Source organism: Danio rerio, chromosome 22 (assembly GCF_052040795.2).
Source record: "Danio rerio strain M-AB ecotype USA chromosome 22, GRCz13ab, whole genome shotgun sequence".
In the NCBI taxonomy this organism is placed as follows: domain Eukaryota; kingdom Metazoa; phylum Chordata; class Actinopteri; order Cypriniformes; family Danionidae; genus Danio; species Danio rerio.
Window position 1 is genome coordinate 8,367,060 of NC_141042.1, and position 13,431 is coordinate 8,380,490.

At 37.3% G+C, this 13,431-nt stretch overlaps 1 protein-coding gene across 4 annotated transcripts in view; it reads right to left on the bottom strand.

The window, feature by feature from the left end:
* The window catches only part of LOC103908669 (cell adhesion molecule CEACAM3), a 132,207-nt gene that overhangs the window by 115,676 nt on the left and 3,100 nt on the right, over nucleotides 1-13,431 (bottom strand). For all 4 annotated transcript variants that reach the window (XR_015521450.1, XM_087303346.1, XM_087303351.1 and 1 more), the window contains exons 2-7: nucleotides 7,864-8,190; nucleotides 7,149-7,493; nucleotides 6,878-7,003; nucleotides 4,284-4,589; nucleotides 3,629-3,928; nucleotides 165-479 (exon numbers count right to left, since the gene is read on the bottom strand). Coding sequence is in view for 3 of the 4 variants with exons in the window: in XM_087303346.1 (XP_087159472.1) it covers nucleotides 165-479; nucleotides 3,629-3,928; nucleotides 4,284-4,589; nucleotides 6,878-7,003; nucleotides 7,149-7,493; nucleotides 7,864-8,190 (1,719 nt within the window). In the remaining variant the exon portion in view is untranslated. The remainder of the gene's footprint in view (nucleotides 1-164; nucleotides 480-3,628; nucleotides 3,929-4,283; nucleotides 4,590-6,877; nucleotides 7,004-7,148; nucleotides 7,494-7,863; nucleotides 8,191-13,431) is intronic.

The following is a 13,431-nucleotide window of genomic DNA, read 5'->3' on the forward strand; positions in this document are numbered from 1 at the left end:
AGAAACTCTTTTGGGTGAATTATCTTTTTAATCTGCATGGTCAATTATTCACTCTAATCATGACTGGAGCAAAGAAAACACAAAATGAATGACATTACACTAACACACTATATTAACTCTTAAAATTCAGTGCAAATCTGTTTTTAAAAGCACAAATGACTCACCTTTGATAAGAACCCTGAATTTCTTTTCAGTGGTTCCACTGCTGCTGATGATCTTCATCTTATATTCTCGTATGTCTTTAATAGTGATGTTGTTGATGGTCAGAGATCCAGTCTTCTTATTCAGCTCTAGTCTGTCTCTAAATCTCTCATCGTGGTATGTTATCTTTCTAGCTCCTCTGGTCATTTTAGCAATTAGACGGTCTTGATCTGCAATCATCCACTGTATTTCATTATTTCTCTGTATTTTAATATCAGGTTTTAGTGTGACAGATTCTCCTATCCTTCCCTCAAAAATTAGCTTTTCATTTGTGAGAGCTGCAAAAAATAAATAAATAAATAAATATAGTATATATTACCATTATAGTAAGTAAACAGTTTTCAAAGGTTTGACTGGGAGGAAACAAACATTTACAGATCTACATGTCAATGAGTTTTTTCTCAGAGAGCAGATGACTATGGTGACTGAATTACAGGATTAGCTTCACACGATCATCATCTTTCTACGTTAACTCATTGATCCTGAGTTTATAAGTGAACGCACATGCAAACAGCCAATCATGTGCCTTGAAACAAAGATGTTTTACAGTTTACATTGCATGTAAAAATGTAATTGACAACTAGCAAGAGGGCAAGCACCATTCACAGGCAAAGATAATAGGGTTAAAAATAAGAATTATACTCTTAATTTATACAGCATTATGAAAAGAGCTGTTGATGAAAAGAAGAGAGCTAAAAGGAAACAGCTTGCTTTTTATGTGTAAGTGAAGACGTAAAGCAGGGATGTCAAACAATTCCTGGAGGGCCGCAGCTCTGCACAGTTTAGTTCCAACCCTGTTCCAGCACTTACCTGTAGGTTTCAAACAAGCCTGAAGGACTCAATTAGTTTGATCAGGTGTGTTTGATTAGGGTTGAAACTAAACCGTGCAGAGCTGCGGCCCTTCAGGAATTGAGTTTGACATCCTTAATGTAAAAAGTATAGACCTTTATCATAGAATGCAAAATTATCCATGATGCTTTGTGTGTATGGCTTCCGGTCGGCAGCTTGATGTGTATAAAGAGTCACATTTGGACAGCAGTAAACAACGGTTTAAATCTACTTTACTTGCTTTTAAAGGGCACCTATGGTGAAAAATCTATTTTTCAAGCTGTTTGGACAGACATGTGTGTAAGTATAGTGTACAGACCGTGATATTGGGCTGATATAAACACACCCAGTCCATTTTTTTTTAAATTTAACAACATAAAAATGTGGACCAATTGGATCAGTGTTTAGATCGACTGCAACTTGACGTAGGAGTGCGGTCCCCCCGCTCAATATTGATTGACAGGCACGTCACCAAGTTTGTTGATTCACGTCCGCCATTTTCAGCGTGAGTCAAAGCGATGTCACTAAAGGAATACCCTTGCTCTATTTTTAGATGTAAGGCTCATTGGGTTCAACACAAGATCAATAATCTTCACATGATCGCTCTAATCAGAATTATTGTTTGTACCTTTAGGTAGGTTTGCAAACGTGTACTTTTCATTGCATCTACCTTAAACTTTAGCCGTTCACATTTCTCACATTCATAGTGATCTTAACTAGGTGCAACTGGAAAAGTGAAAGTATGTTGCCTCGTGTGCGCGTCTCTCCATTGGAAATAAAATAACGAACTTGCCTGCAGGTCGCACACCAGAAGCGCCGTTGTGCCACGCAGCACCATGCATTTTAGAATTTTAAACATCGGTTTCTATCAGGGTACACACACCGGCGCTTCAAGTCGGCAGCTGTCCGCAGCGCCCAGCCACAATTCGGGACACTTCATGTTTCTGCCCCGCCACAGAGCGACATCTGAATAGTTTAGTTTTAAATAACATGTGAATGTGAGTGTCTGAGTGTGCCGTGCCGTGTCGAGGCTCTGGTGCCTTAGTCAAAGTTAATTCAGTGTGCGTGGTTATTAGTCTCGGTGTACAACCTTGGCACATTAAACTAGCACACAGTTGGCTGTAAAACTAGACAATGACATATATGATTGTGTACTCTCTGCTTGGTCTGTGTCCGAGTCGTAGATGTACAGCTGAATGCTCATCCTCTCACTCAGTTTGCTTCTCTCTCTGTCTGTCTGTTGCAAACACAGAGCGGAAAAGCTCTTGGCTCCGCCCCCTTGTTATATTCGGCGGAGTTTAAAACTAATTTTCATGTGTAGCAACACACCCCCAAAACAGCGAGCTGTGTAAACGCCCCCAAAATAACACGTTTGAACACATTAAAATAAAAAAATCTGAACTGTGTGTTGAACTGAACCTAAACTGGCACACTCAGAAGAATCATAATATTAATATTAAATCTTAAAAAAGGGGTAAACTATGTGCCCTTTAATGTCTTTGAACTAATACTGCTGTCGATCAGCACCACCTCCTGGACTGATTATTTAAAAGATGCGATCTTATGGGAATTAAAAACAGCTGCAAGTGATTTAAGCTTATCATCAAACAGCATCTGTGCCATATAAATGGAGCTTCGTCATCGCTAAAGTCATAATTTTCTCATTTTTTTTCAAATATATAACCAACCCAAACCCAAATATTCATCATAATGTTTAACACACACTTTCAAAATCTAAGTTTTGGATCACAAAAACAATACACAAGCCACTCAAAACAGAATTGACACCCATTTTGGATCAAGATTTACCAGTTGTAAACGATGTAAACTGAAGTTCTAAGCATCCTACTGGAAGACGCTGGTCACTATGGCACGGAGGGTGACATACAGCAACGAAGAAAAAGGTCTATAGCTGATAATGTGTACTGTATAGGTATACAGAGACTACAAATAATAAAAAAAAAAGAAAATAATATAAAAATAATTAACACTACAATAGCAAATGTCTACTGGATTACAAATATAATAATAATAATAATATCTAAAATAATTATAATAAAAAAAAATCCTCATCAAAATCATCTGATTTAATATTTAAAAGTGACCTTTAATTTGCAGCAAGAGGATCAGTTGGAGTGGCTTCATTGCATCATAGATGTGTCACAGTTGATTGCTTACAGACTCTAAACCAGAACATATCCTGCCCCAGAGAAGGTTAGCCATGTAGTGCAAGATAACATGACAACAAAGAGCGATCTAAGCTGAGCTACTTTCATGGTACTTAAATCCAGAATTGGTGCAAACCAAACTTAAATTTAACTTGCTAGCCAGCTAACCTGCCTTTACTGTACATGCCTCTGATCAATACAACAGAAGATAAATTCTGCTGGAGGCAACAAAATCCAGAACTGAAACTGAATCTTAAGTATTTTAACAGGTGTAAAAACCATGAGATCAGGATTATATACAAATGCTAAATACTGCACCGACAGAGCACATCTGTATATCCTAGAGTTTGAGACCATTAAATCACAGAAAAAAAATGTTTCATGAGGAAACACTGAGATGATCACTGCACTGAAAGACATGAGATCCTCACCGTTAATGTAAACAGAGAATGTCTTGTACGTGGCTTCTCCTCTGCTGTTGATCTTCAGTTTATAAAGTCCAGTATGTTCAGGTTCGATGTTATTGATGGTCAGAAATCCAGTCTTCTTGTCCATCTTCAGTGTGTCTCTAAATCTCTCATCAGGATATATTATCTCTCTGGTGTTGCCAGTCATTTTAGCAATCAGATCATTTTGAACTTTAAACAGCCACTGTACCTCATCCTCTCTCTGTATTTCAGCATCAGCCTTAAGAGTGACAGATTCTCCAGGACTCACTAACATTTTCTCCTCTTCGTGTGTGACAGCAGCACAGAAAACAGAAAGAAAAGGATGGCATTAGCTCAAGCAGGCAGTTTTCTGTGTTTCGAATGAGATAAAAACTTACAGTACAAGATCTGCTATAAATTTAAATATCCACGATAAATACTGCTTGAGGCAACATCCAGAACTGACGTTTTTATCATGTGCAGAAACGGCTAGCGAGATCATGATTATTCATAAACACTAAATACTGCAGTGACAAAAGTTTAAGATGATTAAACCACAGAAAAAAGTTAAATAAAAATATATTAAACCTTTTATAAAATAAAAATACATGTGGAAGAACAGTGATGATCACTGCACAGAAAGACTGCAGATACTCACCATTAAAACAAACACTGAATTTACTGTTTGAGGTTTCTCCGCTCCGCTTGATTATCTTTAACCTGTAATCACCAGTGTGTTTACGTCTGATGTACTTGATGGTCAGAGACCCAGTCTCCTTGTCCAGCTCCAGGATGTCACTGAATCTCCCATCAAGACCATCATATGTCTCTCCAATTCCTTCAATTATTTCAGCTATTAGGAAGTTTTTATTGCTAAACCACCACTGGATCTCATCACCTTCAAGTAGTTTAGTTTCAGTCTTTAAAGTGACATTTTCTCTCTCTGCTGTATGTATTTTTTTTTCTTCATGGGACACAGAAGCACATGAAAAGAGAGAAAATAGATTGTAATGAGTCAGTAAAGCTTCACTGGACATGAAGAGACAGAAACTGTCAGCAAGAACAAACTGCAACTTTTTATGTCAACGTTACATGTTAATAATCTTTTCATTATTTGAATGACTTTATAAACCATCTGCAGCCATTTACAATAATGTATGCAATAACATCAGCAAAAGTCATCCTGAATTCCAATTTCTTTTCCTCCATGTAGCACAGATCGGATATGGCCCATGTACGTGTAAGCAGGAACAAATCACATGGATTCCGATTTACTCAAATCAGAATCAGGCCTCGTTCATATGTGGAAATTTATACGATATGAATCGGATCTGTGTTCTCGTGTCTGCAGTGTAAGCAAGCAGATCGGATTTTCACCTGTCAATGTGAGTCGCGCGTCATTAAAAACCATAGCGGATGATGTCAAGTCTGACACTTTTATTTCAAAGCAGACCTCACCAGAGTCCCAAACCTTAAATCTCATACACGAGGACATAAACAGCTTTTATATTGTTATATAACACAGGTATTTAAGCATGTTAACGAGAGCGAGAGAGCGCTATGTCCGCCACGTAACCAATATAAACTAATATTAAACTAGTGCATTGCTACATCACGTGCATAAATCATGCCATGGACATTACATTAAGACGCCTAAAGGTTTAAAAAAGCCTATTTATCTAAAGAAGATTAACAAATGAGAACCTTTCTGTCATAAACTAAAGTAAAACAGCTTATTAAAAGCTGCGAACAGATTACATACAGGAATAGAGAAAAGAGCACTCTTTAATTAGTCACTCAGCGCCTACTCTTCTTTTTCCTGGTCATTGCACCTTTGCCGTTTGCTGTGTAAATGCAGACAATCGGATACGAGTCACTTTTAAAAGATGATGTAAGCAGGTCATCAAAAAAATTGGATACGGTCACAAAATCGGAATTGACCATCAAGATCTGCAGTGTAAATGCAGCCTAATTGTATTTTATCTACAGGAAATAATAGGTAAATTATTTAAAAGTCATGCTATTCTCTCTCTAATAAATATTTATATGAATACAATGATTAAACCAATGACTGTAAAAAATATGGACGACGCGACAGCCCTTTTTCCCATTGAACGCCTTGAGGGCAAAACGCCTGCTTGAAGGGCACAAACTGTCGCAAAAGACTGCTGAAATTGGAGCCTTGACATGCGCAGAAGGACTGTCTGATGGAGCCAGAGGAGGAGCCGCGAAAATGAGCAGAGTCGAGCTTCCAACCAAACGCTTTATGTAAAATCAACTACGCCCCCCGAACTTCTCAGCATGCGTTTGCTGTCATATCAACACAAATGGATGTAATAACGTTAACAAATATGAGGGTTTTATATATTCAATCGCGCCAGCTCCAGGCCGCAGCGCATAACTTACTCGCGGCGTCGCGGGCTGATTCCGGCTCGCATGCGGCAGCGCCTGCTCGCTCGGCCGCCGCATCTGGCTCGATTGACTCGGGCTGGAATTGGGTAGTGAGTCCAGGCATCCGGAGTAGGTCCAGCAGAGGTAACATTAGTCAGTCTGAGCTCTAAGAGATAAGTCTCCGGCAGGCGAGAATCTAGCCGGAACTGTGTTTTGCTATCTGGGTGGTTAGGCGTGTATCAGCAAACTAATAAAGCCCGAAAAAAGCCCTGACCTTAGCGAATAAACAGTGTTCCACCAGGATCATGTATGTCAGAAACTATAGTTTACTGCTGAACTCATTTTGTCATGGTAAAATAACACAGAAATCGAATAATAACATTTCAGTCTACTTCAGTCTCCTGCCGAAGCTCAGACGCCGCGCTTTGAGAAACTGTCAATCACAGCTGTCAATCACAATGACACGCCCAGCATTAAATTACTGCTAAAAACAAACTGTTTACAAAAATGAAGATCTGCACCTATTTCAGCACAATAACCAGTGCCTTAATCGACCAGAACTATCTTTCGGGACATTTTATTGCAAGTGTAATAATTTTTTTTATTTGGGCTCAAGTCTCCTTCATTAACACGGAGGAGGCGGGCTTTATGACTTGTACTGCAGCCAGCCCCCAGGGGGCGATCTAGCGGCCGAGACCCTCACTCAAACGTAGGCTTGCGGCACACTTGGATTAAACTGAATCAATAAATCATGCCACAATCAAATACTGATAAAAAAATAATCATATACTTTTAAAATCTAATTAGTCGCAAAATAAATCCCAGCGTTTTTTTTTTTCTTGCTGCATCTATAATACTTACCTATGCGTTTCTTTTGTTCAGCAATCTGGCGGCGATGGTAAAGAAAACCCAATCCAGCTACAACAGCAAACAGCAGCAGCAGAACAATAACAATTCCTGCTACAGCAGCTGAAGTCAGACCTGAACCTGTAATAATAAAGACAGACATTATGAACACGCAGATCCACAACATTGCATTTATTTATATATATAAAAAAAAAACAATTGATTCCTCAAGATAAAATTTTACATCAGATCATCTGAGTTATTTACAGACCATGACATTACTCACCACTGACAGTAACAGTGAAATCTCTGTATGTTATCTGTTTGTTGTTGCTGATCTTCACTGTATAAAGTCCAGCATCTGTGTCTTTCATGTTGTTGATGGTCAGAGATCCAGTCTGGTCATTTAGCTTCAGTCTGCCTTTGAATCTCTCATCAAAATCATAATATGGTGAACTCTTGGTCTCTTTATCTTCTTTAGCCAGGAGTTTTGCTTCAACACCAAACCTCCACACTATCAGCTCATCTCCATGTAGTTTAGTAATATCAGTGTGAAGATTGACTGGATTTCCCTCTGTCACTATCAAGCTCTTTCTTTCAGCTTTATAAGCTTCAATAACAAGTGGAGGCTCTGCAAAAGAAACATTTACACAAAATATTTAGTTTTACAAAAATTGGTAAAATGCCAATGGTTACTATGCCAATTATTTATATTTATTTTTGCTGCAAACACAATAATAAATAGGCTGATTTAATATTCTTGCTAGAGCTTAAAGAGACACATTATATTAAGTCTGCACAAATATCCTTAAATAATTAAATTAAGAGTCGTTTTCAAACTCAGTCAAAATTTAGAGTGGCTAATAAATAAATAAAACTTTAAAGAGAATTAAATTTAGTAAACCTATAAATTGAAGAATTTGAGGAACCCGTTACTAAAACTAGTTATTAAATAATAAATAATTAAAATGGCTTGATTTTGTAAATCAATGTTTCCTCACCATCTACAGTAACAGAGAAGCTCATTTCAATTCTCTTTCCACTGCAGTCTACCTCTAGTTCATAACGTCCAGAGTGTTTGTGTCTCATGTTGTTGATGGTAAGAGATCCAGTCTCTTTCAGCTTCAGTCTGTCTGTAAATATCTTAGTCTGCTCAGTAGGATATGAGGTCGTATTTCCACTGATGAGAGCAATGGTGGGACCGTTGTCTCCAAACCTCCAAAGCAGCAGAATAATCCCCTGTACATCTCGATCAGGGTTTAAGGTGACAGAATCTCCCTCCATCACTGATACTGCCTTCACTTCATCAGCATCAGCACCAAACACACCTGCAGAAAAAGCAGAAAAAGATATATACAACATAAAGTCCAAAGTGTACAGAGACAAAGCAGTGGATGTTTTTCCAGCTGCAACTCAGTACTGGGAAACACCCATACATTCTATCTTATTCACACACACTCATACACTACGGCCAAATTAGTTTGTTCAATTCCCACACTCATACACTGCAACCACATTAGCACAGCATTTTTTATTTGCTTATTACTAAAGTTCATAGATATAACTTAATTATCTCAGGAGTTTCCCTAATGAGACAGTGAAAGTAACATTAACATGAAATTCTTAAAGGCATTATTTCCAGAAATTCATAATAAAATCTGTTTTATTTGTATTGAGCAAAGTATATTTGTAAGGCTTTTGTGCATGTTTTATATATATAAACTGGCACTCCTCATTTAGATTGACACTTCTTATTAGCATTTGATTTCTCAATCGGTTTCCATTTGGGTTGCTGGTTTAAGCATTTGATTTATCATTTAGATATTACAGGTTTATACTGAGTTGATATACAGTGATCCCTCGTTATTCGCAAGAGTTACGTTCCAAAAATAACCTGCAATAGACGAAATCTGCAAAGTAGTCAGCTTTATTTTTTTACAATTATAGATATTTTAAGGCTGTAAAACCCCTCACCATACATTATTAAGTTCAGGAGAGAAGAAAAAGCGGCTGCACAAGTCTTTTTATTGTTTCACATACATTGCTCAGCGACATGGACACCTCCAAATGATGTTGAAAGTGTCACATACTGTATTCATAAGGTGTAATTCACCTAAAAATGTCATTTTTGTTTTCATATAATGCTGTATTCGCAGTCCTGCTGACTGTGAGCTGTTATCAAAGAGGCCAGGCGCGCACCCTGCTTAATGATAGACATGCGTGCATCTACTTTAGTGAACACTGAAAAGAACCTTTATATGCTGTGAGTAACAGGTAATAAAGTTGTAAATAATATTCAGTTTGTGGTACAGAGTGATCATTTGAGAGCCTTGCGTGAGGTATAAACAGCCCTTAGCAGTGAAAATGAAACCGAAAGCGAGCACATAAATAATCATATCGCATTATAGAGTTACGATTGCAACAAGCATTTGATAGGGGTGTAACGAGTTATCGTTGTACGATTTATTGCGATGCAAAAATGTCACAATATGCATCGTGGCGTTATGACGATTTGATTACGATATGACGTCCGTTTTCTCTTATTAGTTGAGCTGTTTGCACGTGAGCTACGTTCCACCTGCTGTCGCACGTGAGTTCAGATTGCAGCAGCAGTAATGTTAGCAGACCAAGATGAGTGGAGCTGAAATAGAGGATGGCCCATCCTCTCAAAATCAGACGTCTGGCAAGATTTCGGTTGTACAGTCATTGCTTTAGACTCGTCCGCTTTTTAACACGCATACTGGGTCAAACATCCTAAGTTTTAAAGTCTTCACAGTGATTTACATACTTTGCACAGCGACAGGGATACCTCCTAATGGTGTTGAAAGAGTCACATACTGTATTTATAAGGTACAATTCACCCTAAAATATCATTCTGTCTTCATATAATGCTCCCGCTGCAAAATCACACATGACGTGAGCTGACTGTGAGCTGTTACTACAGAGGGCGGACTTTGATAGACGCGCGCGTATGGCAAGCCGTTTTAGCATTTAAACCTTTGTTCTGACTATCCATAAATATATTTTGAGATATCTCTAATTATAGTTTGACTAGTCATAATTATAATTCGACTAGTCAGAATGACAATTAGAGATATTTGCAATTACAATTGTACTAGTACGAAATCAGATTGGAGATATCTGCAAATATATTATGACTAGTCATATTCCTCCATTGACTTCCATTAAAAAATATTTGCAGAAATCTCTAAATGAGTTTTGACTAGTCACAATTGTAATTAGAGAGATCTCTAAATGAATTTAATTAAATATGAATTAAATACCTGGAAATGTGGATTTTTTTTTGCACACACAAAAAACGCAAGTGACCAAGCAAAGCCTTAAGCTCTTACTGTTAAATTCAATTGAATAGAAAGCTTATTTGTTTTGCACCTTTACTTAAATTGTTCCTTAATTTTGTCTCTGTCATTTCAATAATATTTTTAAGAAGTTTTTAAATTGTTTTATGTTCCAGAGACAGGCCTGTTTAATTTATTTTCTTAAAGAAGGTTCAGTTTAACAAGTTGAAACAAAAGAATTACATAAAAAATAGTTTACTTGGTAAAATTTGCATTTCAGTTTAATTTTCAATTTTTATTCCAAATATCGTTATACATATCGAATCGTGAACATTATATCGTGATACACATCGTATCTTGAGCTGAGTGTATCGTTACACCCCTAGAATTTGATGTTTTTTTCTTTCAAAGCGAACACACAGTTGTGCATGAAAATAAATGTCTACAGTGTCAGTATAACTACTCTAGCCTATATAATGTTGATTTTAACATAATAGTTTAACTAACTCGTTTCTAATATCTACTTTTTTATCTTCCCCATAGTGACAGTCAGTGCATTACATTTTACTAGTTATTTTGCAAGACAGTTGTATTCAGACAAAGTCCCTATAAGAATTTTATAATTTTTTTATTAAGATTAAAGTGTTATTTAGACTCAATCAGTTAACTATGAAAGATGAAATAATTAGTCAAATGATTCTGTAACTGATTTGTTGTGTAAATCAAAAATATACAGTAAATATTTCTTAAGGAGGCTAATAATACTGACCTTATTTTCATTAATTCAATGTCTCATCATAACCAATACAGTCAAAATGTTCGGGTTTATTATACTGAGCAAAATAAATATTAATTTAAAAAATTTTAATTGTGTATTTTAATATTTTAATGTATTGATATGGAAAGTAAATTAAAAAACAGAGCAAACTTTACTGTAACCTTAGCAGTGCTGTGCGCTATTTATTTAACCCAAAGGTTATGTGCTGACTGACTGACAGGTGTGTGATGCGTGATGCCAGCAAACACAACATAGCTTTCAGTTAAGATGAACACAGTTTCCATACTTATACTTTATAAATAAAAGTCTGTGATTCTGCATATTATGACTTTATCTTGCTGGAGTTTATTGCCGTTTCACTTTACTTCAGGATACATTAATGCCGCTTTGTAGGTCTATTGGAGACATAAATATTCCTAGCAAATCTAATAAATGTTGGAAACATACTTGTTACATAAATGCACAAAATCGCACTTCAGCAGTGTTTATTTGAGAGCGCACAAGAAGATCTGCACTTGAGAAGCGTATATCTGAGGGCGTGCAAAAAGTTCTGTGCGCGAGCAGAGGAAATCGGCATGCAAGCAAAGAGATTTGCATGCTCGTATTACATAAATGCAATCTGGACTTGTAATACTGCGCTCACAACATTTGTCACTGAAATAACGGCATAGGTAGTTGGGAGGTCTCTGTAAAAAAGGCCTGCCGCCATAGCTGGAAAAAATCCCAGAGGAAACACTGCATATACAGTTCTCCCCATCCAGTCTGGAATGAGTATTCTGGGACGTGTGTGGGTCTGTGTGCGTTAACAATCGCTTTTTATCCTTTTTAATCTTTCCATGTCCCCAGTCTGAGAATCAGGTTACAGAGTAATGACCCGTTTCCACTGATGGTATAGTATGGTACGGTACGGTTCAGTTTGGTACGCTTTTTTGGCCGTTTCCACTATCAAAAGGCGTACCAAACCAAACCGTACCGTACCACTTTTTCGGCACCCTTTCGAAAGGGTCCCAAACACAAGAAAGGATACCAAAAGGTGGAGCTAGATACACAGCTGAATGCTATTGGTTTACAGAGATACGTCATTCGCTTACGCAACAAGCCAGAATGTAAACAAAGGACCCGCCATGTTTAAAATACAAAGCGAGAGATTACTTGAGCTCGCCGCGCGTCTATATCTGAAATAACTAACTTCTTGAGCTGATAATAACGTGCGCTTGATTATTGACAAGCTCTGGAAACCCGATCCTGTGAGAAGCTGACAAACGCGAGAATGACTCATTCAGAAAGAGAAGGAGAACTGCGAGAGTGGAGTGCGGAAAAAATGGAAAGCCAAGGAGCACGTTATTTCTTCAGCAAACGTGAACAAACTGCCTTGTTTTAATTATTATCATCACCTTTTGGACTAATATGAACTGGGTAGGGTTGTAACAATATACCGGTATGACGGTTTACCACGATTTGAACGTGCACGATTATCATACCATGAACAATTGCATATCAACGGTTTTAACCCTTAAAGACCGAGACAGCCGCCCGCGGCTAAAAATAAGTATTGCTCTTAAATGTTTAATAACTTTTGATCCGCTGATCCGATTCATACAATTCAAAGATTGGCATAAAGAAGAGAGTCTCAGCTTTCCAGTGCTGTATCACATAACATTCGCGGACTTTCAGAGGCTCCGGAATCAGTGCGGTTACGTCATCAACATTTGACAACGCTGATTTGACAAAGAAACGCTCGTCACTGTGTCTCCGGACAAATCAGACATGATACATTGATGCATTGTCCCTCCTCCATGCCCAGATTGGTTCAAACTTGCTATATCACAACCAATAAGCATAGGTTTCGCTTTTGTTTGTGGACCAAGCTTTTTGAACAACACGGAATGAGAGATAGGCATACATTTATGCGCGGCTAAATAAAACGCAAAAAAAAAAAGTTTTGCATGAAATAATTCTCATACTAAGTACTTTTGCATGCACAGCAGCACAGAAACATGACAAAACAGTGACACAGCAAAGACGAACTGCTGCTCTTGCTGTTTTCAAAAGACGCAAATGAAGATGCAGCTGTCTGTCGGCATTGCAGACAACCATATCCAAATCCATATCGATAGACAACCATATCCATGCTGGCACATAAAACCAAAGGATGTTCCATATTGAATCTAGTTTCGTTATGTAACTATTTATAGTATAGTAAATATTTATATCTATTTTTTACTGAGGATTTGCACCATGTTTATTTGGACTTTATTTGGACTTTGACACATTATTTATTATTTTATTATTTTTATTTGTTCATTGTAAGTGGTGTTGTTAATAGTAACTATAAAATATATTATTTGGAAAAAGTCAAATTTGGTTCACTGTTCTATTATTTTGTAACATTTGTAACATACCGTATACCGCGAAACCGTGGTATTGTTTAAGACGATTATCATACCGTGAAAAATTCATACCGTTACAACCCTAGAACTGGGAATGATGGA